The sequence below is a fragment of the Oikopleura dioica genome, chromosome 2, assembly GCF_907165135.1.
Source record: "Oikopleura dioica chromosome 2, OKI2018_I68_1.0, whole genome shotgun sequence".
Lineage (NCBI taxonomy): Eukaryota > Metazoa > Chordata > Appendicularia > Copelata > Oikopleuridae > Oikopleura > Oikopleura dioica.
In genome coordinates, this window is record NC_137292.1 from 10,070,451 (window position 1) to 10,093,849 (window position 23,399).

General features: G+C 42.3%; 10 protein-coding genes and 2 long non-coding RNA genes across 14 annotated transcripts; 5 read left to right on the plus strand and 7 right to left on the minus strand.

Moving 5' to 3' along the window:
• Positions 1-328: 328 nt before the first annotated feature.
• Positions 329-1,302, plus strand: LOC145700669 (uncharacterized). Its single transcript, XM_081777987.1, has 4 exons — positions 329-442; positions 508-608; positions 651-973; positions 1,015-1,302. Exons 1-3 carry the CDS (start codon positions 395-397, stop codon positions 865-867), a joined length of 366 nt encoding a protein of 121 aa, XP_081634113.1. The 5' UTR covers positions 329-394; the 3' UTR covers positions 868-973; positions 1,015-1,302.
• Positions 1,303-1,595: 293 nt separating this feature from the next.
• On the minus strand, positions 1,596-2,446 carry LOC145699697 (uncharacterized). The gene is made up of 4 exons (XR_014134064.1): positions 2,264-2,446; positions 1,963-2,224; positions 1,761-1,865; positions 1,596-1,714 (listed from the first exon to the last, which is right to left on the minus strand). It is a non-coding gene; the product is annotated as an uncharacterized LOC145699697 (long non-coding RNA).
• Positions 2,447-4,138: 1,692 nt separating this feature from the next.
• Positions 4,139-5,683, minus strand: LOC145698181 (uncharacterized). Its single transcript, XM_081775381.1, has 4 exons — positions 5,666-5,683; positions 5,441-5,547; positions 5,230-5,375; positions 4,139-4,553 (listed from the first exon to the last, which is right to left on the minus strand). The coding sequence occupies exons 1-4, from the start codon at positions 5,681-5,683 to the stop codon at positions 4,321-4,323; spliced, it is 504 nt and encodes a 167-aa protein (XP_081631507.1). The 3' UTR covers positions 4,139-4,320.
• A 37-nt stretch (positions 5,684-5,720) lies between these two features.
• On the minus strand, positions 5,721-6,204 carry LOC145700461 (uncharacterized). The gene is made up of 3 exons (XR_014134210.1): positions 6,104-6,204; positions 5,833-5,896; positions 5,721-5,778 (listed from the first exon to the last, which is right to left on the minus strand). It is a non-coding gene; the product is annotated as an uncharacterized LOC145700461 (long non-coding RNA).
• An 811-nt stretch (positions 6,205-7,015) lies between these two features.
• LOC145697318 (uncharacterized) lies at positions 7,016-7,809 on the plus strand. The gene is made up of 3 exons (XM_081774504.1): positions 7,016-7,132; positions 7,201-7,625; positions 7,670-7,809. The coding sequence occupies exons 1-3, from the start codon at positions 7,085-7,087 to the stop codon at positions 7,701-7,703; spliced, it is 507 nt and encodes a 168-aa protein (XP_081630630.1). The 5' UTR covers positions 7,016-7,084; the 3' UTR covers positions 7,704-7,809.
• LOC145697317 (uncharacterized) lies at positions 7,412-8,739 on the minus strand. The gene is made up of 3 exons (XM_081774503.1): positions 8,682-8,739; positions 8,116-8,642; positions 7,412-8,073 (listed from the first exon to the last, which is right to left on the minus strand). Exons 1-3 carry the CDS (start codon positions 8,690-8,692, stop codon positions 7,817-7,819), a joined length of 795 nt encoding a protein of 264 aa, XP_081630629.1. The 5' UTR covers positions 8,693-8,739; the 3' UTR covers positions 7,412-7,816.
• Positions 8,740-8,852: 113 nt separating this feature from the next.
• LOC145698182 (uncharacterized) lies at positions 8,853-9,766 on the minus strand. Its single transcript, XM_081775382.1, has 6 exons — positions 9,604-9,766; positions 9,510-9,560; positions 9,333-9,455; positions 9,209-9,292; positions 8,967-9,164; positions 8,853-8,924 (listed from the first exon to the last, which is right to left on the minus strand). Exons 3-6 carry the CDS (start codon positions 9,372-9,374, stop codon positions 8,853-8,855), a joined length of 396 nt encoding a protein of 131 aa, XP_081631508.1. The 5' UTR covers positions 9,375-9,455; positions 9,510-9,560; positions 9,604-9,766.
• A 2,055-nt stretch (positions 9,767-11,821) lies between these two features.
• Positions 11,822-15,377, plus strand: LOC145699118 (BCAS3 microtubule associated cell migration factor-like). Its single transcript, XM_081776367.1, has 11 exons — positions 11,822-12,029; positions 12,335-12,840; positions 12,887-13,038; positions 13,080-13,243; positions 13,320-13,609; positions 13,651-13,867; positions 13,918-14,166; positions 14,210-14,466; positions 14,509-14,765; positions 14,807-14,962; positions 15,004-15,377. The coding sequence occupies exons 1-11, from the start codon at positions 11,940-11,942 to the stop codon at positions 15,129-15,131; spliced, it is 2,466 nt and encodes an 821-aa protein (XP_081632493.1). The 5' UTR covers positions 11,822-11,939; the 3' UTR covers positions 15,132-15,377.
• Positions 15,378-15,458: 81 nt separating this feature from the next.
• Positions 15,459-17,718, minus strand: LOC145699121 (protein phosphatase 3 catalytic subunit alpha-like). The gene is made up of 11 exons (XM_081776369.1): positions 17,642-17,718; positions 17,514-17,562; positions 16,838-17,397; positions 16,716-16,796; positions 16,554-16,677; positions 16,402-16,511; positions 16,159-16,330; positions 15,968-16,096; positions 15,802-15,863; positions 15,647-15,743; positions 15,459-15,573 (listed from the first exon to the last, which is right to left on the minus strand). Exons 3-11 carry the CDS (start codon positions 17,315-17,317, stop codon positions 15,521-15,523), a joined length of 1,308 nt encoding a protein of 435 aa, XP_081632495.1. The 5' UTR covers positions 17,318-17,397; positions 17,514-17,562; positions 17,642-17,718; the 3' UTR covers positions 15,459-15,520.
• Positions 17,719-18,028: 310 nt separating this feature from the next.
• LOC145699120 (uncharacterized) lies at positions 18,029-19,697 on the plus strand. The gene is made up of 6 exons (XM_081776368.1): positions 18,029-18,093; positions 18,140-18,988; positions 19,030-19,185; positions 19,229-19,373; positions 19,414-19,522; positions 19,565-19,697. The coding sequence occupies exons 1-6, from the start codon at positions 18,088-18,090 to the stop codon at positions 19,677-19,679; spliced, it is 1,380 nt and encodes a 459-aa protein (XP_081632494.1). The 5' UTR covers positions 18,029-18,087; the 3' UTR covers positions 19,680-19,697.
• A 4-nt stretch (positions 19,698-19,701) lies between these two features.
• LOC145699122 (uncharacterized) lies at positions 19,702-21,198 on the minus strand. Its single transcript, XM_081776370.1, has 5 exons — positions 21,006-21,198; positions 20,596-20,960; positions 20,370-20,550; positions 19,921-20,322; positions 19,702-19,870 (listed from the first exon to the last, which is right to left on the minus strand). The coding sequence occupies exons 1-5, from the start codon at positions 21,162-21,164 to the stop codon at positions 19,808-19,810; spliced, it is 1,170 nt and encodes a 389-aa protein (XP_081632496.1). The 5' UTR covers positions 21,165-21,198; the 3' UTR covers positions 19,702-19,807.
• A 380-nt stretch (positions 21,199-21,578) lies between these two features.
• On the plus strand, positions 21,579-23,296 carry LOC145699124 (ras-related protein Rab-33B-like). Of its 3 annotated transcripts, none has more exons than XM_081776375.1 (6): positions 21,579-21,828; positions 22,063-22,220; positions 22,476-22,690; positions 22,737-22,920; positions 22,984-23,079; positions 23,123-23,296. In XM_081776375.1, exons 2-6 carry the CDS (start codon positions 22,137-22,139, stop codon positions 23,168-23,170), a joined length of 627 nt encoding a protein of 208 aa, XP_081632501.1. In that variant the 5' UTR covers positions 21,579-21,828; positions 22,063-22,136; the 3' UTR covers positions 23,171-23,296. The 3 variants fall into 3 exon arrangements, with proteins under 3 accessions (XP_081632501.1, XP_081632500.1, XP_081632502.1); XM_081776374.1 differs by having other exon boundaries at positions 21,580-21,770; XM_081776376.1 differs by having other exon boundaries at positions 21,580-21,741.
• The last annotated feature ends 103 nt before the right edge of the window (positions 23,297-23,399 follow it).

The following is a 23,399-nucleotide window of genomic DNA, read 5'->3' on the forward strand; positions in this document are numbered from 1 at the left end:
TCTAACGAGTTAAGAATGATTATTGCAACGTGTTTTAGAGTACTCCAAATTGCCACCTACTAATCAAGGGTTTACAAAATCGCCGACGCTTAAAATCTGAAATTTTCTAACGATCCAGACGCGTTCCGATGCCTATACTTACTTCTATTCGAGTTTCCTAATTTCCCACAGCTGATCGACAAAGTCATCACTTCGTATTCCCGCTGCGTGTACTCATTATTTTCTAGCGCGATTGCGATAATGCGCTTTCCTCCAGGTGGCGTTGCAGAAACAGCGCCGCGCTGCGCATATTTAAGCACTCGTCAGCGGCTTGAGGAATCATCCAGCCTTCCGATATTACAAAAAAACTAATAAGGGAAGCTCAAGTGAGCCTTTTTTGAAGTTGAAAATAAAAATGAAATTCTCTTCCATTTTCGCCACCTTCTCCGCTGTCGCAGCTCAAGTAAGTTCAAACAAAAAAGAAACGAGAGATAAAACAGGACCATTCTATAACTGTAATAAAAATAGGAATCCCGAGGAATCAAACCTCCAGGACGACTTGAAAAGACAACAGGAAACTTCAAAAAGTGGCTCTCACAAAACATCATCGACGCTGACGCCATCGACAGGTATAATTTCCATCACTCTTTCACCTTATTCATCCAAATCAGATGGTCGATTCGAGTGGACAAAATGACCGCCAACATGCTCAGTGCTTACGGCCGAGCAAACTGTGGCTTCTACGACTCATCTTTGACCAACGGTGGTCCAGACCCAAACCCAGATCTTCGACCCAACGGCAAGCCAAGAAAGGTCTTTGAGCGAAAACGAAGACAGGTCGAAGACGAGGAACTCCGATTGACGAGACCAATCCTCTCAAGGGACTGACCCAGATCACCAAGCAGTTCCGAGTCTGGTCCGAGCGACACATCAACGAATGCGGCGGTCAGCGACGATTCAACCACATTGCTAGAAGAATGGACAAATGGACAAGGTAACTTTCCGTCCCAAAAACGCCAAACAAACCCTCTTTAGCAAACTCGGAAACCGATGGGAGAACCAGTTCTAACTCCTCCTTACTCGACTCTTTCTTCATCAGAGCAGTACTCGACAATTCGATCTGAATCCAGCTCGAGCATCAAAATAACGAACAAAACGTCCATCCTTTTTATAGTAAAACTTACTCCTGTACAAATGCACAACTCTACTAACACAATTTACTGTCAAATGAGGCGACTGAGCCGACCACTTGACAAAGCAACTTTGCAAAGTTTGTCTTTATATATCCTTCTTTATAAAAACGAAAAATGACAATAAAAAGCTAAAAAATTAAAAAAAAAACTGAGTCTTTAATTACTCATGCAGTTATCATACAAAACGTGAAGTAGAATGGGTTTTCTTGCGAAAGCGGCGGTAGTATTGGAAAAGTGGCAACCGCAAATCGTGGGCAGTAATCGGATAAACGCTCCCATATTCGCTAATGGCCGACTCCTTATTCTATTCTTTTTGAGTGGACTCCAAAATAGGCCGCGCTTAGGCCCGGAACTTGGTCAAAGGATTTTCTAAAATAAATTTCTAGCTCTAGGTCATTTTTTCTCAATCGATCTCGTTCTCTTCAAAATATGATTATATTTGATTGACAGTGGTAAATGGGCAGTGAATAAATAATACTGAGATTTTCGTTCTTCTGGGGCTTCTTAAAGTGTATCCCGTCTTCGTTTTCTCGCCTGTTTTTCTTAATTTCTGTTTTAGTATTAGCTAAAATGGTTGTTTGAAGTTACCAAGATACTCGTTGATTCTCTTATCAAGTTGTATCAAAAGCTTCTTCACGCCCATGTTAGCTACGAATTGACGATGATCCATATTTGGATCTGGAAGTTCGTCCTCTTTTTAGAGAGTAAGCACACGTCCAAAATCGTGACAGCTTTCAAGTGCCAAGTGAAGCAATAGAACAGTAAGAAACTGTCAGTGGCTAACTCTTTCCTGAAACCAAACGGTTCAAAATGACTTCACCTTCGCGGAGGAATGGAAAGTTGTGATATTTGCTCATGCACCAGATATTGACAAGTTTCGTTCGTTCTTCAAAAGCTTACAAAAATGCATAGAATTTAAATTCCCAATTTATTAAAAACTTTCCTGGGTACGCTGGCCCGAAAACGACAGTGAATTCGACATAGCAGCTCGTGTAGAAAACGTTCCAGCTGAGTCTTGACTCCGGATACACCAAAAACGGAGGTGGAATAAACTTAAAGCTCAATAGATGAAATCATCGATTTTTAATTACCCTGTGAATGTATTCTTGCGTCTCGATAAGTGCTGCCGTGATTCCCGGATATGGATCCTGCTCTACTTCGTCTTCGGAAGATTCTAATTCGTCCATTGCTGGCGCTTCCTCGAAAATTTCATCTTCGCTGTCTGGTTCTCCGAGGCACAAGCAATCATAAATGGAGATATTGGTATTTCTTGGCGTCGGCGCCATTTTATAAAATGATCAAAAAGTAAAAAACATACTTGTTGGTGTTGGCGCGCTCTAGAGATAAAATCAAATAATTATGTTCGTTTCAATTTCTCATTTGCCGATTAGTAAGTCTCACAGCCGATTTTGCTTGATCGGCTAATGATAAGAAAGAGAGACGAGAAGAGATTTTTTTATATATTTTTATTACAAAAGATGAGTTAATGGTAACAAAAACTGAAACCAGTCGAGATAATTTTAAGAGGATTTTGTACAGAAAAGGGATTGTAAAACATCTTTTTCTTTCGGGAGGATCAGTAGAGTTTAGGCTTGATTTTCCCATCGAGTTCCGAGCTTGCTGACAAATTTGTCCATTCGTCGAGCGATGTGGTTGAATCGTCGCTGACCGCCGCATTCGTTGATGTGTCGCTCGGACCAGACTCGGAATTGCTTGGTGATCTGGGTCAGTCCCTTGAGAGGATTGGTCTCGTCGAATCGGAGATCCTCGTCCTCAACTTCTCGTCGTTTTCGCTCGAAGGTCTTTCTTGGCTTGCCGTTGGGTCGAAGATCTGGGTTTGGGTCTGGACCACCGTTGGTCAAAGAAGAGTCGTAGAAACCACAGTTTGCTCGGCCGTAAGCACTGAGCATGTTGGCGGCCATTTTGTCCACTCGATCAGACCATCTTTGGACGGCGGCTTGGTCGACGATGTTTTGGGATAGCCACAGCTTGAAGTTGTTCTGCGTCTTTTCAAGTCGTCCTGGCGGCTTGATTCCTCGCACATCCTGGGAAGCGGCGGCGGAGAAAGTAGCAAAAAGTGTAGAAAACTTCATTTTTATCAAGTTTAGTTTTTGAGTGTTTTGAATAACTATCTCAAGTTAAATCGATGACGATAAATCCCCTCGACGCGTTTAAATACTCGCGCGGAACATAGATCACGAGCGCCATCTGAGCGCCGCGTTATCACTAAAATTTTAATTTTGACAAGTGCGAGCATCGTTAGTCGCCCGGGTGAGCCAAGGTCAGGATAATTTTGGAACTCTGATGAGATACGTGTGCAAGTAAAGAAGGTACGTATTCAAATATTAACATTGGGACGGCGTTGTTTCCGAGAAAAATGGAATTCTAGCGCTAAATCTTCCTTTTTTCACTTTATCGATGAATACTTTCAAAATTAAATCTCTAGCCGTCTAGTCACTCATTTTCTCAAATCAAGTCTATCAACAACTGGGCGTGATTTTGCCCCGTCAACCACGGCGCGGAGTACGTTGGAAAATTTACTTGTGGCGAGCTTATTCACTGCCGACGAATATGTTTCTAATCTCCCCTCTTCTCGGACTTGGCGTCCACATTCGAGCATAAGCTTGATTTTATTAAAGTTTGAATACTGTAAGTAAGTGACTTTAGGAGCTGATTTTGGCCACAGAGTCGTCTTTTAAGCGTTTCAAAACGAAAATATACGACAATTTCTTCATGATCGAATTAAACTGTTTGATACAGTATCAAAGAAACTGTCAAATATCTGAGAAACGCTTTCCTCGATCTGAACTTATCAAGCCAACCGGTTCATTTCCTGATCGACTTATTCTCTTCTCTCCCAAGTGCGATAAAATCATAAATACCAACGAAGCAGCCAGAATGATTCCCAACGCGAGAACTAGGACCGTTAATTTGGCGAAAATTGAGATTGGAACTTACGAGATAGCTGCGGTTTTCGTGGAAGAATGATGATGAAACCGGTAATGAGTTGAACTGTGCAGAGAACGTAAACCGCCTTAGCAAGGGTGGTTCGCGTTACCAAAGTCGCGCAATAAGCGCCTAGACTCGCTCCAACTGGCACCACAGGTACTATGTTGTGGTCAAGCTGCTCTGTATGAGCTTGAATAAATTATTCATCAATTTGACCTTTTCCAGAAACAATCCAGTAGTCCCAAGCAATGGTTGCGAGAGTGCCGAGAAAGAATTTATAAGCGAATCCGAAAATGCTGACCATGGCCATGAGGACTACGGATGTTGGGGTTGCAATCTTTTCCGAAACGCGGAAGTACAGGGTTAGTACGCAGAAGCAGCAAATGTCGACGCCAGATCCAGCGACTCCTGTGAATAATCCGCCGAGGAAACCTAAACAGCATATATTTGTGGCTCTGTAATCTCTGTATTCAACTGTTGAATTTCAACATCATGTAGATCAATGTACGTTATTATTGCTAAATTTCAAAAATGTTTCAAGAAAAAGCTGACCATTCAATTGCCCCTTAAGGGTATCTAATGCCCAAATGCTTTATTTTTAAAAAATCTGATTTAAATTATTTAATTTTATAATTTGAATGTTTTAGCATTTGTCGTATTTTAGATTCGTCGTACTCCGCGGTCGATACGATGATGATAACTCAACGACATCTGACGTGAAAATCAGGATGTTCGATGTCAAAAACTCAAGTTCTCCATCTTCTACCTATAAATTAAAAAAAAAAGAATGAAGTGGAAGGCACGAAAGACAACTGCATAACGAATACCTCCGTAAGCGTGTCCCTTCCTAGAATTGCTGCTGCTTTAAAAACTAACATCACGATGATTGTTAGTCCCACTAAAATAGTTTAAAATTCGGGAAAGCTTTTTCAGGATGTCCCTTAATCGTTTTCATAGTCGACTAAAGACTGGAGCATAAGCTGTCTTCTAAAACAGCAAACGCAGAAGACAAACATACCCCGGCCGAACAAAAACAGATTTTGGAAAGGAAATCGGAAATTTCAAGCCTGGCTCATTTTTAATTGCCTCTCAAAATATTATCACTAACCAGTTATCACCAAAATCTCTGCGGAGAACTTTTCATCTTTGCTGATCTCGTCGAAAACTTGTCGATCCTTTTTCTTGTTCAAAATCCAGAGAGCAACGGCAAAGGCGAACCAGATCGAGACAAATGATATTTTTGCATGAGCAGGGCTGAATTGATGCTCTTTGAAAACTGACCAGGAAAGAGAAGATGGTCAAGATTCAAGACCACCAGCCTAAGTAAAGGGTCGATGAAGGTAAATTCAGCGATGAGGCCGAGGATTCCACCAAGAGGGACGAATAGAAGGCAACGTTTTTCTAGCGGAACTTTGCATAGAAATATCTGTCAAGGGAATTGAAGGTTTTGATTGGTTAACACTGACTTTTGGCTCTTTGCATTGGCTTTCGCAAAAATGATTCGAGAGTCTTCGAATTTTGAAACGTTGAACTTGCTCGAAAACCTGGAAACAGATCTGCATTTATTTTTTGATTGCTTCGAGTTGAGTCTTTTAAATCCCATTACGAGCAGCTCGCCGAGCTCATGCCGACAGACTGGATCATCAAGCTAAAGTCTCTGAAAACACAATCGTTAGGATTCAGTTTCGGGAAGGTTTGTTCTTATAGACACCTTGCAATTTTCGGATCGATTTTGCAGACCAGAGTCATTACAGGGTAAGCGACGGCTCCACCACCTTAAAACCGCGAAAATTGACGAGTTTCTCGAGTAAATGATAGAAATTGTCTTTCTAAAAATGATTTGCTAAGAGATAAGATAGAAAGGCTGCACCGCCAATTAACAAATCAAAAAGGTACTTGAGAAGCACTTTTAACTTTACGCTCGCAGAGGAAATTAGATATAGATGCGTAAAATATCACATTGCTAAAACTTAACACCGTACCTTCGGAAGTGGCACCAGCAACAAACGAGCCGAAAATCATCATTATGCTGATAAAATAATTGTCTCTGAACTTGAACCACAAATCGAGACGGCTCATTACGATAAGCCATATCGTTTGCACCACCAAATTTGGAGCTAGAACGGGAAACATTTTCTTCAAAAAATTCATGTTCAGTTTTGTAGAAGAAAGAAAAAGAAGAGGGGAAAGAGAGGAACAAGTGGGTTTTCAAAAACGCACTGGTTCGGAACAAGGTGGAACTGCTGACCTTCTGACTTTCTTCTAGCCATTTTGGAGTGAAAAATTAATAAATATGAGCTGCTTCAGCTCTTTTGGTCGTTTTATTTAGGATTTATAGATGAGCGTAAATACCCCGCTGTCGAATAATGCCAAAATGTTCATGTTAAATTTAGTTTAAAAACCAAAAGTGGGTCTTATTTTAATCTTACGTAGCTAAATTATAGCTCTGTTTGATTTTCCAAGTTTGTGATGTTTTGATTTGATGAGCAAGCTCTTAATTAATTGGCATTTTTCGAGGGCATAATCGGAAATATCATTTTTTATCTTCTCCAAGGTGGTTTTTTAACATGAACTTGCGTCTTTTTTTTACAGGGAACTCTTGAAGACAAGGCATTACTGAGATCTATTTAGAACAAAGACAAACATTCTATGTAGATTGAAACGTTTCTTTTGACTGCACCGGTTTTCCCAAGATGGCGGACTGAAACTTTATCTTGCGCAAGTGGCCACAGAGGGAAGCAGAACCCGGAGTTAAAAGAACGTTAGCAGAACTAATAACGCGGTTTATAAACAAAATCACGATAGGGTCCCGTTTCTCGATAGGTGGAGCGCGAGGTCTAAATTGACATTCGGCGGCTATAAAAGCCGAGCCGGAGCAGTGGTTGATCATCAACCGAGCTCAAATCGGAATAAAAAAAAAAGAATTTATTCGAAAAAGAATAAAAACTACTAAAACAACGAAGATGAAATTTTCCGCCATTTTCGCTACTTTTTCCGCCGTCGCTGCTCAGGTAAAAAGAGAATCAGAATAGAACTTTTACATTTTTATGAAAAATTCGTCTTAACAAAATCGCTTCAGGAGGAGCGAGGAATGCAACCGCCAAAACGATTGGCAAAGACATCGGACAATTTCAAGCTCTGGCTCGAGCAGAACATCCAAAAGGCTAGCGACCGAAGCCGATGGTCCGACAGAATCGACAAGATGACTGCCAACATGCTTTCTGCTTACGACCGAGAAAACTGCGGCTTCTACGACGAGTCCTTGACCAACGGCGGCCCAGACCCAAACCCAGAGCTCCGACCCAACGGCAAGCCACGAAAAACCTTCGAACGGCGACGACGACAAGTCGAAGAAGATGAGCTTCGATTTGATGAGACCAACCCCGTCAAGGGATTGAAGCAGATCACCGGCAAGCTCGGACTCTGGGCCGATCGACACATCAACGAGTGCGGCGGTCAGCGTCGATTCAACCATATCAACCGACGAATGGAAAAATGGGTTACGTAAGTAAACACACCAAATTTCTAAATCTCATAATTTTATTCAGCAAACTTACCGCCAAATGGGAAGACCAAGCCTAAGCAAATTCATGAACTTTTTTCTATACCAGAATAATCTTGTTCTTTAACTGTAAATCGTAATTATTTCTACTGACACAAAATATTTAATAAAACAGTACAAAAAAAATAATAACTCATCTTCTAAACCGCGGCGTTGGAAAATTATTCTTTGGCTCAAAATAAGCGCTCTCGATCGCAGTCTCTTGGCTTCCTCTTGCTTGAGAAAGCGATTTTCGTCTATTGTAGGGGGTTCCAATGGCAGAAGCGACACCTGAATCGGACTTCTGAGTTCTGTAAGATGGTTGGCGAGAGAGCGCACAATTTTGCGGAATCAGCTGAAGAAGTTGTCCATTTGTCTTGTTCGTCATCGGGGATCCGGTAGGGCTAATCTCTACAAGAATTAATATAACGAAATAAAGATTTATTGCCCGACCAGTTCTTGATACACATAGAGATCGATTGTAAGGACTCGGGAAAATGTAGAACGGTCTTTCAGAATCGACAACTAAGCAAGGAAACATTTCTGGGATCACTTGCTGGAGTTTTTTAACGATCATAGAAATCATTGTTCCAGAAAACGACAGCCCCGTTAGTTGCCAGAGATAAACGAGAAATCGGTAAACCCAGTAGCCCAGCCAGTAAATATTATCCCATCGAGTCGGTTGACAAAACGCCTTTGATGAGACATCGATCGGTGTTCGCTTTACATTGAAGGTTCTTGTCGATTCCTCAACTATAGCTTCAACGCACTCTCCAAGATCAAATTTGTCCGCGCGACGAGCCCATTCCTCAGGAGGATGAGCTCGGGGAACATAATCGCCGAAACCAATCTTCGCCAAAGAAGTCACTGCGAAATATAGAGCGGTTATGAAGGTCCAATCTTCTGTGTACATAAAAATACAGCTAGGAACAATGACGAAAATGATGATCCCAACAGAACAATAAATCAGCTTTGCTTTTCTAAAAAAAGATGAATTTATTAATTTAATTTTAACCAACCGTATTGTCATCCATGAGGAATTATTTCGCCTATTCCATGTCGTAGTAAAAATAACAAGAAGTTTTGCCACGATATCATTTATATGAGTTTTTGGGGATCATTCTTGATCTTTGTAAAGTTTACAAGTTTTAGAATGGAAACTAAAAAGTTGAAAAATTAAAGATCCCTTATCAAATGAGCGATGCAAATAAGGGTATCGCGAAGGCGCTGCTAACGATGCACATAGTTTTTCCAAGTCTAGTCTGAAATAAAATTCTGTCTGGGATCTTCAAAAAGCTCAATACATGTGGTACAATTTGGCCGTAGCCGATAGTAGATGCCAATGAGCCCATGAAAACAAAAGCATTTCCGTAAGTCCAATTTCCGATATGACAGATATTTGACCAGTCGTGAAAATGAATCGCGTAGTTGATCGTTTCGAAAGATAGTTCGATGATGTTCGAACCTTTGATGCTCAACGTGCGGTTCACGGGCTTGTGGAGCTAGAGACCATTAGTCTTCGTTGATTTCAAGATTTTTTGTTTACGTTTTCAAGAAGCTTTTTCCAGCCAGTAAGGTATTCTCCACGCTCTTGTCCTTGAAGAGTCGCTGTCAAACTATCGACGATTTGCTTTGTTCAATATAAATTTGTTGTATAAAATGAGCGTTACTTGTGAGCACTTATTTTCGAGCATTTGCGTCCATATATTCATCAGTTTTGGGGAAGGACTAAAATGATTCTTAGTGAGCCTTCTGAACTGGGATTCTTTGAATTGTTCCAATCGCTTTCAGGGCTTTTTCAGACAATGAATAAAAATTTTTTAGTAAAAAAACCCTTTCTCGCACACTTCAGCATTGTATCCAAATCGGTAAAAGTTACCAGAGAAGAGGTCATTTCTCTAAGAATTTTATTCCGTCGGTTCGTCTCAGAGATTCTCCTACCATATTCACAAAAAGCTCGTTTTCGATTTCTTGGCATCTCTGTTCTTTTGCTGGCTGCTCGATTTCCATAAAAATAAAGGAACCAAAAAATAAATAGCCGATATAAAACATGAGCTTGATCCAAATTGTCATTTGAAAGTTTCGTGGGCGCTCTTCTTTCTTTGGTTGCCCTAAAATTGTATAGAAGATACGATAAAAATTTAAAGGAAGACCTTTCATCAATTTTCGGGTTGAAAATCTCTCCTTTCTTTTTCGCCTCATGATCTGATCATTCCCAGCTTACTTGGAGCTTTTTGAGCAAATAGCTAATATGCCTGTCGATTTCGCTATTGAGAAGCGTTATTAACTTTATAATGACGATGTCAAAAATAAAAATCTGCAAGTTGCAAGCTTTTGCTCTGTAACGGCAGAAATATTACATTATCTGTTTTTTTTCACTAGAAATCGCCTACTCGTTATCAATTTTAAATCTTTTCCCGAAAGGCTAGTTCCGATCTCGGCGATAATCACCTGCGCCGCCGAAATCTCCTGGTCTCCCGCTGATTCGTTGTCCAAATTCCTTCGCACTTGGCGCCCTCTTTTGGGCACATGAGCCGAATAAATTGACGCTGTAATTCTCAAATCCATCACAACAAACGATCACTGCATTACAACAAAATGTCAATGTTTGTCAAATTCAACGGTGTCAAAGGACACTCAGACTTCCAGATGAAAATCAACCAACACGGCACCACCGATCACGATTTCGAGTTTTCCTGCGGATGTGGCTTCCGTGTTCCTTCCTTTCTCAAAGAGCAATGCGTTGATCTTTGGTGCTGGATGCAAGGCCTCTACGAAGGAGTCGAAGTCGAAAAAGAAAAATCTCACTGGAAAGATCGTGATTTCAAGCGAACTCCTCATGTCTTCTGCGACAAAGACGACGAACACATGAACCGCATTATCGAAATGGTCTTCACCCGAAGAGAGCGTCTCAACGCATCACCCGAATACCCTGCTGCTTTCAAATTGGAGGAGAAAACGATGGGCGAAGATTTGATGCTTCAAATCTGGTACAAGACACTCCTCACTGTCGACCAGCAGCTCTTCATCGAGGTTCCTGCCCGAAATGGCGAAGAGATCTGGACTGACGAGTTGAAGCGAAGGGTTGCGGCCGACGGTGAGTTCATCAGACTTGGTTCGTTTTCGGTTGAGCCAACAAAGAAAGCCTGCTTTCCGAAAAAGGAGAAGACCTCAAGCAAGAAAACAAATGCCCCCAGAAAGAAGCCCCTGATGAATGATGATGAGCTGATCAGACTCTTCAGTCAGCCTGCAACCAACCAGAAGAAAAACAAGAAGACCAAGAAGAACAATCAGCGTAAAACCAAGAAAACTGCCAAGAAGTAAATGATTTTTCTGTATATCTAACTGCAATGTGCTGTTACTTCTATTCTAAGCTACCGTAGCCAAGTTACTGTCCTCACCATTTTACTATCTTGTTTCCCAATTCAACAATAAACGGAGAATAAACTAGAAAATTGGCAAAAAATATTTCAAGTCTTGAATGTATCCAGGATTAGTACAAGATAAAGTGTCCTACTACCCCGTTAACGCACAGTAACGCACTAGTAAATTCTTCAATCAGCGTCTGTCTTCCACGAGGGAGGATTCGCTGAGAATCAATCGAAGATTGAGTGAAGCGCGTGCGCGGAGGACTCTCGCGCTTCGCAGCAGAAAATAAGAATCACGAGAATCCCCCTGGCACTTGCCCAGCATAACAAATGTGATGACAAATGAACTCATTTTTACTAAAGCATACTCCGTTAGAGAAGTCATGAAATAGCATTTTCAACTGAAAAATAAAGTGTGATCGTTAAAAATTGCATTTATGAATATTTTCTACAAAAATTGACTTTTCTTAATCTCTTTAGCAAAAATATTATCTAATAGAAAAAATGAATGTGCATTCTATCTGGGCTGAGGTTTTTTCTTCAAATAAATCTTCATTTTCTTCAAAAAAATCGTCAGAATTCTCTCTTATTCTAAATAAGACCCGCTGAATAGTTACGCGGCGTAATTCACGCCCGAAAATGATATACTTTCGTGGCTTCTTTCCTTTAAAAAATTGTATTTCTCAATATCTCATCATAACACCACCAATCGTGAGGGAAACTTGAAGTCGACATCTCTATTTTGACCTTGTCTGCGACGATTTTCTTGTGTCTACAAATGTTGTCCGCGTCCATTACTCATGATCTCGTCCTTCAGACTATCGAAATCGGCGCGAAATTGGGAGAAAATCTTTCCCCAAGAGAACCAAAAGAAAAAAATACTCTACTCATCTAGACAACTGCTAAAGAATGGGCACGTCAAAAGAAGGGATGCTGGTCCATCCGACGCCTTTTGAGGAGCAGTCTGTTCTTGACTCCGCCAAACATTTGCTTGTTCAGGTTTAATCTTTGTTTTGGTGTATTTTTAACATTGACCTTTTTCAATAGCTTGATCTTTTGGGATCTATAAAGAAGAGCATTTTAGCGGTATCAAAAAAATCTTAAATATTGAAAAGTTAATCCCCTAATTTGATTTTTCTCTTAATTTGGTCTTTTTGTAGGCTTTCGACTCGAATAAAACAGTTATAAATGTCCAAATTGGACATTTCGACATTTTATGGACAAAAAATCACCACAAAATAGGAAATATTCTTGAAATTTAAACTAGAAACGACAAAAAACCGTGTGCATACGTGAATTTTCAGGCGGTTAATCAATCAGAAGGGCGACCAGAGACGGAAGAAGTCTGCTGGGTACGCTTTTGCCAGTGCGATCTCAACGATGTTGTTCGCAATCCAATTTACAATTCAAAAACTCACTCGTCAGAAAACTCATCTGGTGCCGGTCTCGTTCTTCTTCTTGGATACGCGCATGGAATCGCAGTTTGGCATCTGATGGCAAACACGGAAGCGAGAGAACTGTATTCGTCGAGAAGCGTCGGAACTTGCAGAACAGCCGTGATTTTACCTACGCCAAGCGATCATCGGAAGATCAACAGGCCTTACTTGGCGATCGTAGTCGGATCAGAAGTCAAGCTCATCTCGCTAGCGATGTCCAAAGAGATTCATTCGATAAAAGCCGACGGAGAAGTTGAAAAAATCGACGCGACGGACAAATACATCGTCATTTCAAGCCCATCGACGATCTCCCTCTACTCGGCGGATAAGATCGAATGCTTGTATACGATCAAGGATTGTTTGGTCCCCGGAAGGTAAAAGTTTTAGCGCTTGTTTCCCTTCCTCAATCGTTATATTCAGAGATTGTAATCCCTTTGCCCTTGGAAAGAGATGGCTCGCCTACTCCCCAGAAAAACTAGACATGGGACAGCAAAGCCTTGGTGGCTATTTTTCAACTGGGAGTCAATCTTACACTGCTACGATGCTCTCTGCCGCGAAAACTCTTGGAAAGGGTATACATGAAGATTTTTCTTTTCAACTTATTTCGGTAAAGGGCTTTCGCTGTTGGGAGAAACAGTTGGAAGAATGGCCGGCTCGCAGCCGAGAAACTATCGCAACGCAAGAGACGACGAGCAAAAACTCAAGAATCATCGAGGAATCGTTTCTGTGGTCGACTTGGAGCTTCTCGCAGACAATATTAATCAGCCGATTCATAATAGGAAAGAGTTCTTTCTTGTTTTCCTTCGCAAAAATATCATCGATCACTATAAAACAGCTCAACAACTCTTTCAAAAGCATCGTCTCCCACTGGGTAGCTCATCCAAAGCCCGTTGCAGCGGCGAGCTTCAGCCCTTCGGGAAACATTCTCGTCACTGCAGATGTAGCTGGTCGACAATTCCATGTTTTCTCGATCCATGTGCATCCCCAGTCCTCGGCCGACTCCGCAGTTCACCATTTATACACGCTTCAGCGTGGTGAAACGACCGCGCAAGTATTTGACTTTTCATTTTCGAACGATTGTCGCTGGATTTCGGCGGTTACCAGAAGAGGAACTGCTCATATCTTCCCTATCAACGCTTACGGGTAAACTTTCTACTTTTGTTTCCCCCCTAAGCGCCTTTTAGCGGCGAGCCTACAGTAAGAACGCACTGTGTAACTCGTGTTTCCAACCAAAAGTCTCTCTTCCACATCTCCGCTGGGATCAACTATTCCGACCCGAAGTCAAAGGATAAAAACGGCCAAAAACCCAATCCATCAGTGCCTCCAATCAAGTCTTCCTCACCTAAACTACCGCCTTTTCCCACTCCTACAGTCATTCTTCCAGTCGTCCAGATCAAGCAGGTTTAACAGGCGCGCCTCGTTTCTTATGTAACTTACTTTGTTTGATCTAGGGGCTAGTCATGGGACTAATTCCTGCTGCATCGAGCTACGAAAGTGATCAAAGTGAAGCTGCAGAACAAATGTCTACTATCTTCGCCTTCAACAAAACTTGCGTTTCATTTTCTCGGGAAATTCTCCAACATACCTCCAGGGGGCCGCATCCGGAAGGACTTTATGTCATCAACGGACAGGGCGTTCTTTCTGAATTCACTCTCCAAGTACAAGGTGTAAAAATCAACGGGCGACTAAACGATCAATCGGTAAATAACGCTCCCTCTGCTCCTCAATTATGAGCGATTCTAGTCCATCGAGGTCGCGGCAAAACCATCGCGCCAGTGGAATCTTCAGCGCCAGCGCAGCTGGACCGAATCGTCAACTCCTCTTCCTCCAAACTCGCCACTGATCTTGGCTTCAGAAGTTATTGGAACTTCATCCGGTCATTTGCTCAGAGCAGAGTTGGAAACAAAGCGATCGAGAACGACTTCTATGTCGAGTAAACGAGCTAGAGATGAGCGATCCGACCGTTTGTTCGATAGTCTACCGAGATCTCGCCAATCAAGGTTTGGTACAGTTGACTCACGGTAGCTAAACGACTATTCTAGCACTGATAGCGATTCTGATACGAAAAACGAGTGGCTTGGACAGATCGAAATGAACACACATGATTCGCCTGCCCGTCGACTTTGGATGGGCCCACAGTTCAGATTCGTCCAAAACACCACCGGAAATCATGATTCTCCCTTCGAGCGAAGACTGTCTCCCGAAAGTGCCTTATTGAACAGCCAAGAAGACATACAAATTCAACTTGAACAAAGCAAACCTAAAGCGATGCCGAATAGAATTCCTGCACATATTTCAGGTAAAAATCAGCAGAAACGCTCTATCTAAATATTTCTATAGATCAATTCACAGTACCAGGAAATTCTTGCCCTACAATTGAAATTGGATCTGGCCATTTCGACGCGTTTCAGGGACCAGGATCCGGCGAAGATCGAGTGAAGCAGACCCTGGCAGAGGCAATGCTAGACGAGCAAAAAGAGACTACCCGTAGAATTTGTAAGTAAAGTCTTTTTACAAAAGAATTATCTCGTTTCTAGCGGATTCAAAATGGCCCTCCCCCTACTCCGACGACGAGACAGACCTAATCATGGCCGTGGGCGAGTTCGAGCTCTCAACCAGTTCCCCTCCTTCTTCAGTCAACTCGCTTCAAATGAACACTACATGATCTGAAAGCGAATGATGATTCAAACAGTGCTAACACAGAAAAGTAACAGTTACAAACCCGAACATTTACATCGCGCGATATAAAAATTACCACTTTTCCGATTTCGAGATCGTGTCTGTATAAAATTCAACCATTTTCATTCGACTTTTTATGTTCTAGCGGATTCTCTTTTCAGAATCAATCAAAGCGGCAAAAGCCGTCGTCAACAAGTTTATTCAATTCATAATAAATAATTCAAGAAAACTTCAACAACATCAAGTTTGGGAAATCACAAGGATGAGATCTCGAACTATTTTGGTTGATGATTATTTGACTATTGTATTTACAGAATACCGAGAAGTTAAATAAATATGCATGATGTATAAAATAGTTAATCAAGGACTTGGTGATCATCGCTTTGAAGTACCAGGGGACTCGGAGTTCATTGCCGGACGAGAAGATCTCCTGTAGAAAAGCTCAAAAATACGAAATTCTTTTCAATGACATAAGGTTGGAAAATTAATATTTCAGCTCTTTCCTCGAGGGCAACATTTCGTTGACCTGATCCAGTTGCTTGATCGACCCAAAGTTAGAAATTCCGGACTCGCTTGCGTTCAGGCCTTGGACTGTTGACTTCAGAGGGTTTATCCGTAATAATTTTAGAAGAAACTATAGCAAATAAGACCCTTTCCTTCAGTGCGCTTTGGTCGAGCTCGCTTCCAGTTGCATGGGTAATGTGGGCCAATGTAAGATCTGAAAAGTATCATGCGGTTAGTAAATCAAAAAATATTTCCAGCGAATATTTTTTGAGAGAAAATTGTTGTTTGAGACGCGCTAAATGTAAATTTCAAACTGACCGATTTCCTGTCTTTCTCTGATGGCGACAAACTGGTTCGCCATTTTGCCGATAGTTTTGATCTTCTGGCGGAGGACCTCTTTCTTCTTTTTCTTCTCAGTGGAAGGATCTTCGTCGTCATCTAACTCCTCTTTATTTTCGGTTGTAATTTTTGATTCTTCGTCAATGTTTTAAAACGAAATAAACCGATTCCTAATTCTTCTTTGGTGCAAATATTCAAGAGACTGACCAACATATGCGTGACCTTTTCACCCACAAATGGAAGGGACCAGGTAAATACGTCCATGAAGTTGGGAAGCCAGTAAGGATGCGGAGTTGAGTTGAACTGACGAATGTTCATCGATCCTTTATCCGTATTTTCGTACTGAAAGCAAGGATGACTTTGGAATCAGAACTTACTAATCACTGATTATTAATCAGAAGGTGAAAATTTACCTTGAGGATAGCTGCCTTGTTGCCATAAACATCGAGATAATTTGGCGCCGAAAACAACGTGATCAAAACTGGGAAACCGTTCTTTGGGTTACTCTTGTACATTTTATAACCTAGAATATTCATCATTCTTTGCTATTTTGGATAAAGCTTACCGTGATCTTGGGCTTCGTGGGCTCTAATCATGCACATGAAGCCGTTCTCGTTGAGAAACTTCAAAACTGCTGCGTAGGAGTAGAAGAAGGAGCATCCACGAGCGGCATTTGGTTCAAAACGATCCTTAAAATTTTCGATAAAGTTGGGTTGGTGGAGATTACCTGGCCTGAGGGCTCGTTCCCAAAAGTTTCTAGCGGATCAGCCCAAAGAAGATCGCACATTGGTCCATCCGCTTCTGGCTCCTGAAAATATATTCAGACATCGTTGACGAAGAGTAATCTACCTGGAATCGGTTAATTTTGCTGATTTCGTCTATTTTTTTGATGTGAGGGGAGATACCGCCATGCACGCAGAAGAACTTTTTGTTCATGATCGCGACCAACGGAAGAGCGTCAAAAGCGTTCATGCACTCGTTGTAAACTTCCTCGTTGTACTTGACGACGCATTCCTGGCGGAAGGTGAAATGCTCAGTCAGATGGCGACATTCGTGATTGCCTCGAAGGAGGAAGATCGAATCCGGGTAGCAGATCTTGAAGCACCAGAGATAAAGCACACACTCGATGGACGTATTTCCACGATCAACATAGTCGCCAAGAAACAAGTACTTGGTCCCCTTAGTCTTTGTCTTCGCATCCTCGATGGGCCCACCGACGGAGAAAAGTTTAAGGAGATCGTAAAATTGCCCGTGAATATCTCCGCACACCGTTACAGTTCCATCGACGTGGATGATATTTTTTTCTTTGGCCAAGATTTCCCGCCCCATTTTGAGAATTTTCAAGGCGCATGCGTTATCAAGTCGACCTTCGCGCTTTAGAAAATTGGCCACTAACTCGTAGTTCGGAACTTAGACGGGTGAAATTTTGAGTAAACGAAAAACTAGTAACTTTTTACTTGGTTTAAAAAAGACCACTGAACTAATACGCGTTGTATTTGCGTTGAAAATAGAATTCAACCGTTTCCTGAGCCTTTTCCAAAGACTTCTGCGATTGTTAGTCGGTTACTTGGTGGCTTTCAAGCGTTGAAAATAAGATATCACTAGCCTAGAAAAGCTACGAAAATAGACCACTAACTATTTTTTAAACGCTACCGGAGGATTATCCTGGCACACTCGATCTATCGTGCTCAGTGGTGGTGAAACTGGTGTCGCGCTCTCGGTGGCAGCCATTTTATTATCTGATCTTGCGCTTGAATAACTGTATGCAATCACACATGTTCTAGAAATAAGTCATTTTTTCCTGGAAAAAGCCTGTTTTTCTCTCCCCGCTAAAATTTTTGACTGAGTTTTCACCGATCAATTGAGAATAATTGCCTTTCATTAGAAATATGTCTGTAGATCACACCCGAGATTGATTCTTTATGGCTGTATTCTAAAATCTTGGTTACATAAGTCGTTCGGAGATAAAATTCTGAGAATAAGCATAAATAGAGCCGAACTTTAATGGAGATGCATTTGAAATGTCGCTGAATTTTTGAATTAGCCCATCTGCGGAGAACGCTAAGCAGCTACTATACAATAAAGAGAAATCAGTTATTATGAAGGTAAGCGAAATTGATAAAAAAGAGAATGAACTAGAAATTGTCCTAGCTCTCTACTGGTCTTCTTCTGGTCCTCGGTGGCGCTGATGCCCGACGATGGGTTCGACGAGGACGACAAGCCGATCCAACTACTGTGACCACGTCAACCTCTGCTACTACTACAACCGCTACCACAGAGACAACGACGACTACTGTTGCGCCTCCAACCGCTGCAGCAGGTACTTTCCTGGACCAAATCTCCGGCGCCGACATCAGCTTCAATGACGGGACCAACAACATCAACATCATGCCAATGGCAGATGGAACTGTCATGGTCGTTTTCACTAACAACGCAAATAATCTCGTCACTGCTACTTCCCTGGCAACTGTTGATGAAGCTGGTCAGATGCTTACTGGTTTGAGCGGTCTTCCAGATGGATCAACAACCGCTACTTGGGATCCAGCTCTTGGTCAATTCACAACCGATACCGGTGCTATCTGGTCTGGCGGTGCAGCTCAGACCACAACTTCTGGACCAGCTGTTGTTTCTACCACTGCTCCCGGCGGTGCTTCCACTACCGGTGCCGGTGGAAATCCATATGCTCCAGGAATGTCCACTACAGCCGCTCCTGGCGCTGGTGGATCAACTCCATACGGTGGTGGGTCTGCAGGATCAACTACTCCATACGGCGGAAGCTCTGGTGGCTCAACTGACTCTTACGCCCCAGCTGGAACTGGATACATTGCCAATGATCCCCACGTTCGAGTGACCAACGAAATCGGGCAAGCAATCTGCTACGATCTTCCCGGTGATGGACTTAGCTTCATCAGTCTTCTCAAGGACAACGAATCCGGCCTTGAAGTCAATGGTTTCATTTCCAACACTCACAAGCACCGACTCTCTGGAATCGGCATCAAGGTCAGTTTCTTCCAGTAAAACAATATTGAAAAATCTTTCAGACACCCGCTGGCGTTGAAATCGCCATTGACTCTCACCACGTTACCGTTGGTTTCGACGGTGATGTCGAGGGAGACTACAACTACGATTCTTACATGAAGGTCCAGACTGACGATGCTGTCGTCGAAATCACTTCCAAACTCGAAGCTAAGCATCAGGTAAAATAAAAAAATATTAAAATTTGCTAAAATATCTCTCTAGGGTGTTTTCGTCGAGCTTGATGATGGAACCTTCTTCCACATCGACGAGAAAGATATCAAGGATACCCTCAAGTTTGTCATTGCCAAGTCTAATGGTCTCTCTAACCATCTCTCCGGAATGCTCGGGCAAACCATCCAGCCACAAGGTAAGCATCAAAAGATCCAACTGAGAATAAAACCAACTAGACTTCCGAATCCACCCCGATGGATCTATCGAAGTTGAAGGCCGATGGATCATGCAAACTACTCTTGATGCCAAGCACTCTTGCTTCCGAATCCACGAATGGGACATTCAGTAAGTAACTTCTACAAAACAACCACTCAAGTTCAAATTAAGCAACTTCCTGGGACACAACCCCGCAGACTACGCCGTCGAAAACATGTTCGCTACACTCGACCACCCATGGGCCTCTATTACTGCTCAACTCGAGGAGGACTCGACCCCAAAATAAATAAATTGACACGGAGACTTAGTTTTTATAGAAATTGAAAATTTATTTCTTTCATGAGGAATATAGAGAAAGATTTGGGTGAAGACCCATGTTTGGAATTCACGCTGATGACTGATGACGAAGTCAAATTACTGAGTGTTGTGGGTCTTGTGGCTGAACCATCCGTTGTCGCTGACACCTTTGTAGGTGGGCTGAAAGAAAGAGAGGGTTAATTGAAAGTTTTGCGGAGATAAAAGGTTACCTTGCATGATTTAGCGGGAGCAGTGACAGCTCCGGAGAAGTGGGAGTGAGCAGTAGATTTGCCCTCCATTTTCTCATCGGTCAGCTTCGACCAGGGGCAAGTCGACATGAGAACATGATCGGGCTTGCAGTTCTGGACTGGAACGTGCGTCGCCTTATCGGGGGCGGAGAAGTTTTGCTGATAACCGGTGGAGTATCCGATGTCATCATCACCGAATGTTCTGCGGAGGCCGACTGGGGGCAGGAAGGGCTTCGCCTGCTGGTCAAGGGATTTTACCTTGAAGTCGCTCATCATGGTGGACAGCTGGTTGGGGCCACCAACGGGCTCGCTGCGAGTAACCACCCGCTCAGGTTTGATAAGAGGGTTGTTGTACGTACGATCGTGAGTCGTCGTCATTGAGCTCTGAAAAGAACAGTTGACATCAAGGAAGAGAACGATGAAAGGCTTACCTTGTTAGTCAAATCGTAGTGGATACCATTCTCAACAGGTCGAAGAGGATTAACGCGCTCGATTTGCTGGGGCTGCAAGTAGTTGCCAGCGTAGTTGGTCGTGAACGTGTCCGAGGGCACCTTGGTGGGCACGATCGAACCATACTCTGGCTCAATGCAGATGGGGGCTCGCTTGGAGTTCCTAAAATCGGTAACATGGTTTCTAGAACGGATTTTGTTTACTTACTTGACTTCCTCAGCGTTGTAAGCCCGGTAGGTCTCACAGTTGACGGACTGAGTGGCCATGTCGCTCTCGCCCATTTCCATGAACTTCTCGGGAGTGCCGGGTCGGCATGGCTGTGGTGGCCGGGTGTCGCTCTTCTCCCAGAAGCAGTGGGAGTAGGTCGAGCAGTGGTTCATCTGCTTACTCTTGTCGATGAAGGTCGAAGTGTGATCCTGTCGTCGACGGATGGCGACGGGCTGCTGCCGGGGGTGAGCCTGGAAGGTCTCCCGATTCGAGGTGGTGAGGTCGCTGCTGTCAGCGTTACCGTTGCCGGTGAGCCACTCGTTGGCGTCAGACTCGGGCTTGATTGGCTTGGTTCGGCAATCGCTCTGAAATTCCCACTTTTAGAGTTGATTAATCTAAAAAGTACTTACGCCAACTGGGAGAAAGACATCGTCGTACTCCGTGCACTTCTTGGCGTCCTTGCAGTGCTCCTCGAAAGTGGAACCACCCCATGGAGCGATTGGGACACCGCCTTCCTTCTTCATTCCCATGAAGTAGCGGACGGGCTTGTCTTGGTCTTGCGCGCTCATTTTCTGCTAGCTTGGGCCATTCACGTGCAAAATTTATAAATTTGACGAAAAGAACTTTGCGAAGCTGTAAATACAAAATCGCGATTTTGCCATTTTTACCCTTCCTTCGACCTGTAGAAAAGAAAACTGACGATTTTCCGGAAAAATGAAAAACATCGGATGACATTCTAGAAAATTTGTGCCTAAAACTTTTTTTGGCAAAATATAGAAGGACCAAATAAATTTAACGACGTTACGACGGCATGATTTTATAACTGAATTCACTAAAAATTTTTGAAATTCAATAAATTAAAATCGCCTTCGCACGCCACTTCGCCAAAATCAAAATTTGGTCTAAAACGCGATGCACCAAAATTGCAGCCAAAATTTCAGGTCACTCGAAAACTTTGAATTTCAAGGATTGGGCGCGCCCAACTTCTCCGCACCAATAAAGCGCCCGAGCGCCACGGCATAAGAAAGAGAAATGCACCTGTAGAAAGGAAAAAAATGAAAAAACCTTATATGCAGCTATCTAAAACATCTGTTGAAAGAGAAAAAGATAATCTCATGAAAAATTGATGGTTGTTTTCAAACAAGTGTAAAGAAATCAATTTTTCGGTTCAGAAGGTAAACTTGTACAAAAAAAAACCGTGAATTTTAATTATTAGAGAGTAATTTTCTTAAGGTAAGTTATTGATAAGACCGGCTACTGTAATTTCTATACATAGAGAAATTAATTTTCTAAAAAAATCTGTAGAAAACATAATTTATCGCACGATCGATAATGGAGCTGCAAATTTGCATTAGGAAAAATACAAATCCCTGTCTAATAATTCCACGCTCATTAATACCCATGAGCTGGTGATTTTATTGCTGTGCACAGGCGAGCTTCAGAATCTTTCAAATTCGGCTTCTTTAGAATCCCATGAGGAACCCCACTCCTTCCAAAACCAACTGAGAAAAACAAAAAGTAGAAGATACTTGAAATAAATCATGAAGGAAGAAAATAAATCGAGCCTGCCTAAAGAGCCAAGAATTTTTAAAATCATCGTTGTCGGAGATTCAAATGTCGGAAAGGTAAGAGCTTCATCAATAATTTTCTATTGTCAATAGACTATTGACAATAGTACTGATAGTAGAACTTCTATAAGAAATTTGTATCCGATTTTAAACATCATCAAAGGTGTTAGGATGGATTTTTTATAATTTGAAGTCAAGGAATATTGCCCGGAAACCAATGGTGATCTGAACCAAGATGATCTTTATTGATGTTTGAAAATAAATAAGAGTAACAGACTGTGCATTGCTGTAATTTACAATTTGTTGTTTCAGACATGTTTGACGTACAGATTCGTGGAAGAACGCTTTCCGAGCAACACAGAAGCGACAATCGGCGTAGATTTCCGCGAAAAACGAGTGCAAGTCGACACAGAAACGATCCGCCTCCAAATTTGGGATACTGCTGGGCAAGAACGATTCCGGAAGTCGATGGTTTCACACTATTATAGAAACGCGGCCGCTGTTATTTTTGTCTATGACGTGACTTGGTGAGCTCTATTCAAAGTACAGTCATCATTTTTTTTTCGTTTTCAGCGAGCAGAGCTTCCGGAATATTCCCAAATGGATTACAGAAGCAGATCAACACATTTTACACACAGATGTTCCTCGATTACTGGTCGGGACCAAGAACGACTTGGAAAGTCAAGAAGTGATCAGGCAGCGAGCTCAAAGATTCGCTGATGCTAACTTTTTGCCCTTATTCGAAGTTTCAGCAAAGGTAAGATTCTCTAGGGACCGTTTTCTTCCAACAAGCAATACTTCAATTCATACATGTTCTTAGAGCGAAGCCAGCCAGAGCCAAATAAATGCAATTTTCCTCACCGTGGCGCATAAACTCAAGCAACAACGGCCGTTAATTCCCAAGCCAGCAAACCAAGTATGAAAAAATCGACAGAGAGATCAAAAACTTTTCATTCTAGCCCGTGATGATCGAATGGGAAGAGGATTCCAGCTCAAGTTGTTGCTGAAAATTTCACTTTAAAACTATTTTCTTCATCCTCTTTTTTCTTCATCAGTTCCAGCTTGCAATAGACCTTCTTTCTTTCTTCATCATCGCACTACTGAAGCAACAAAATAAAAAGTTCTGTGACGTATTAAGCGAAAGCATGCGCTGATATTTAGTTATAGTCGGATAAATATTTGACTTGTAGCGGAGGCTGCTTCAGATTTTCTTAACAAAAGATACGAACTTTACTC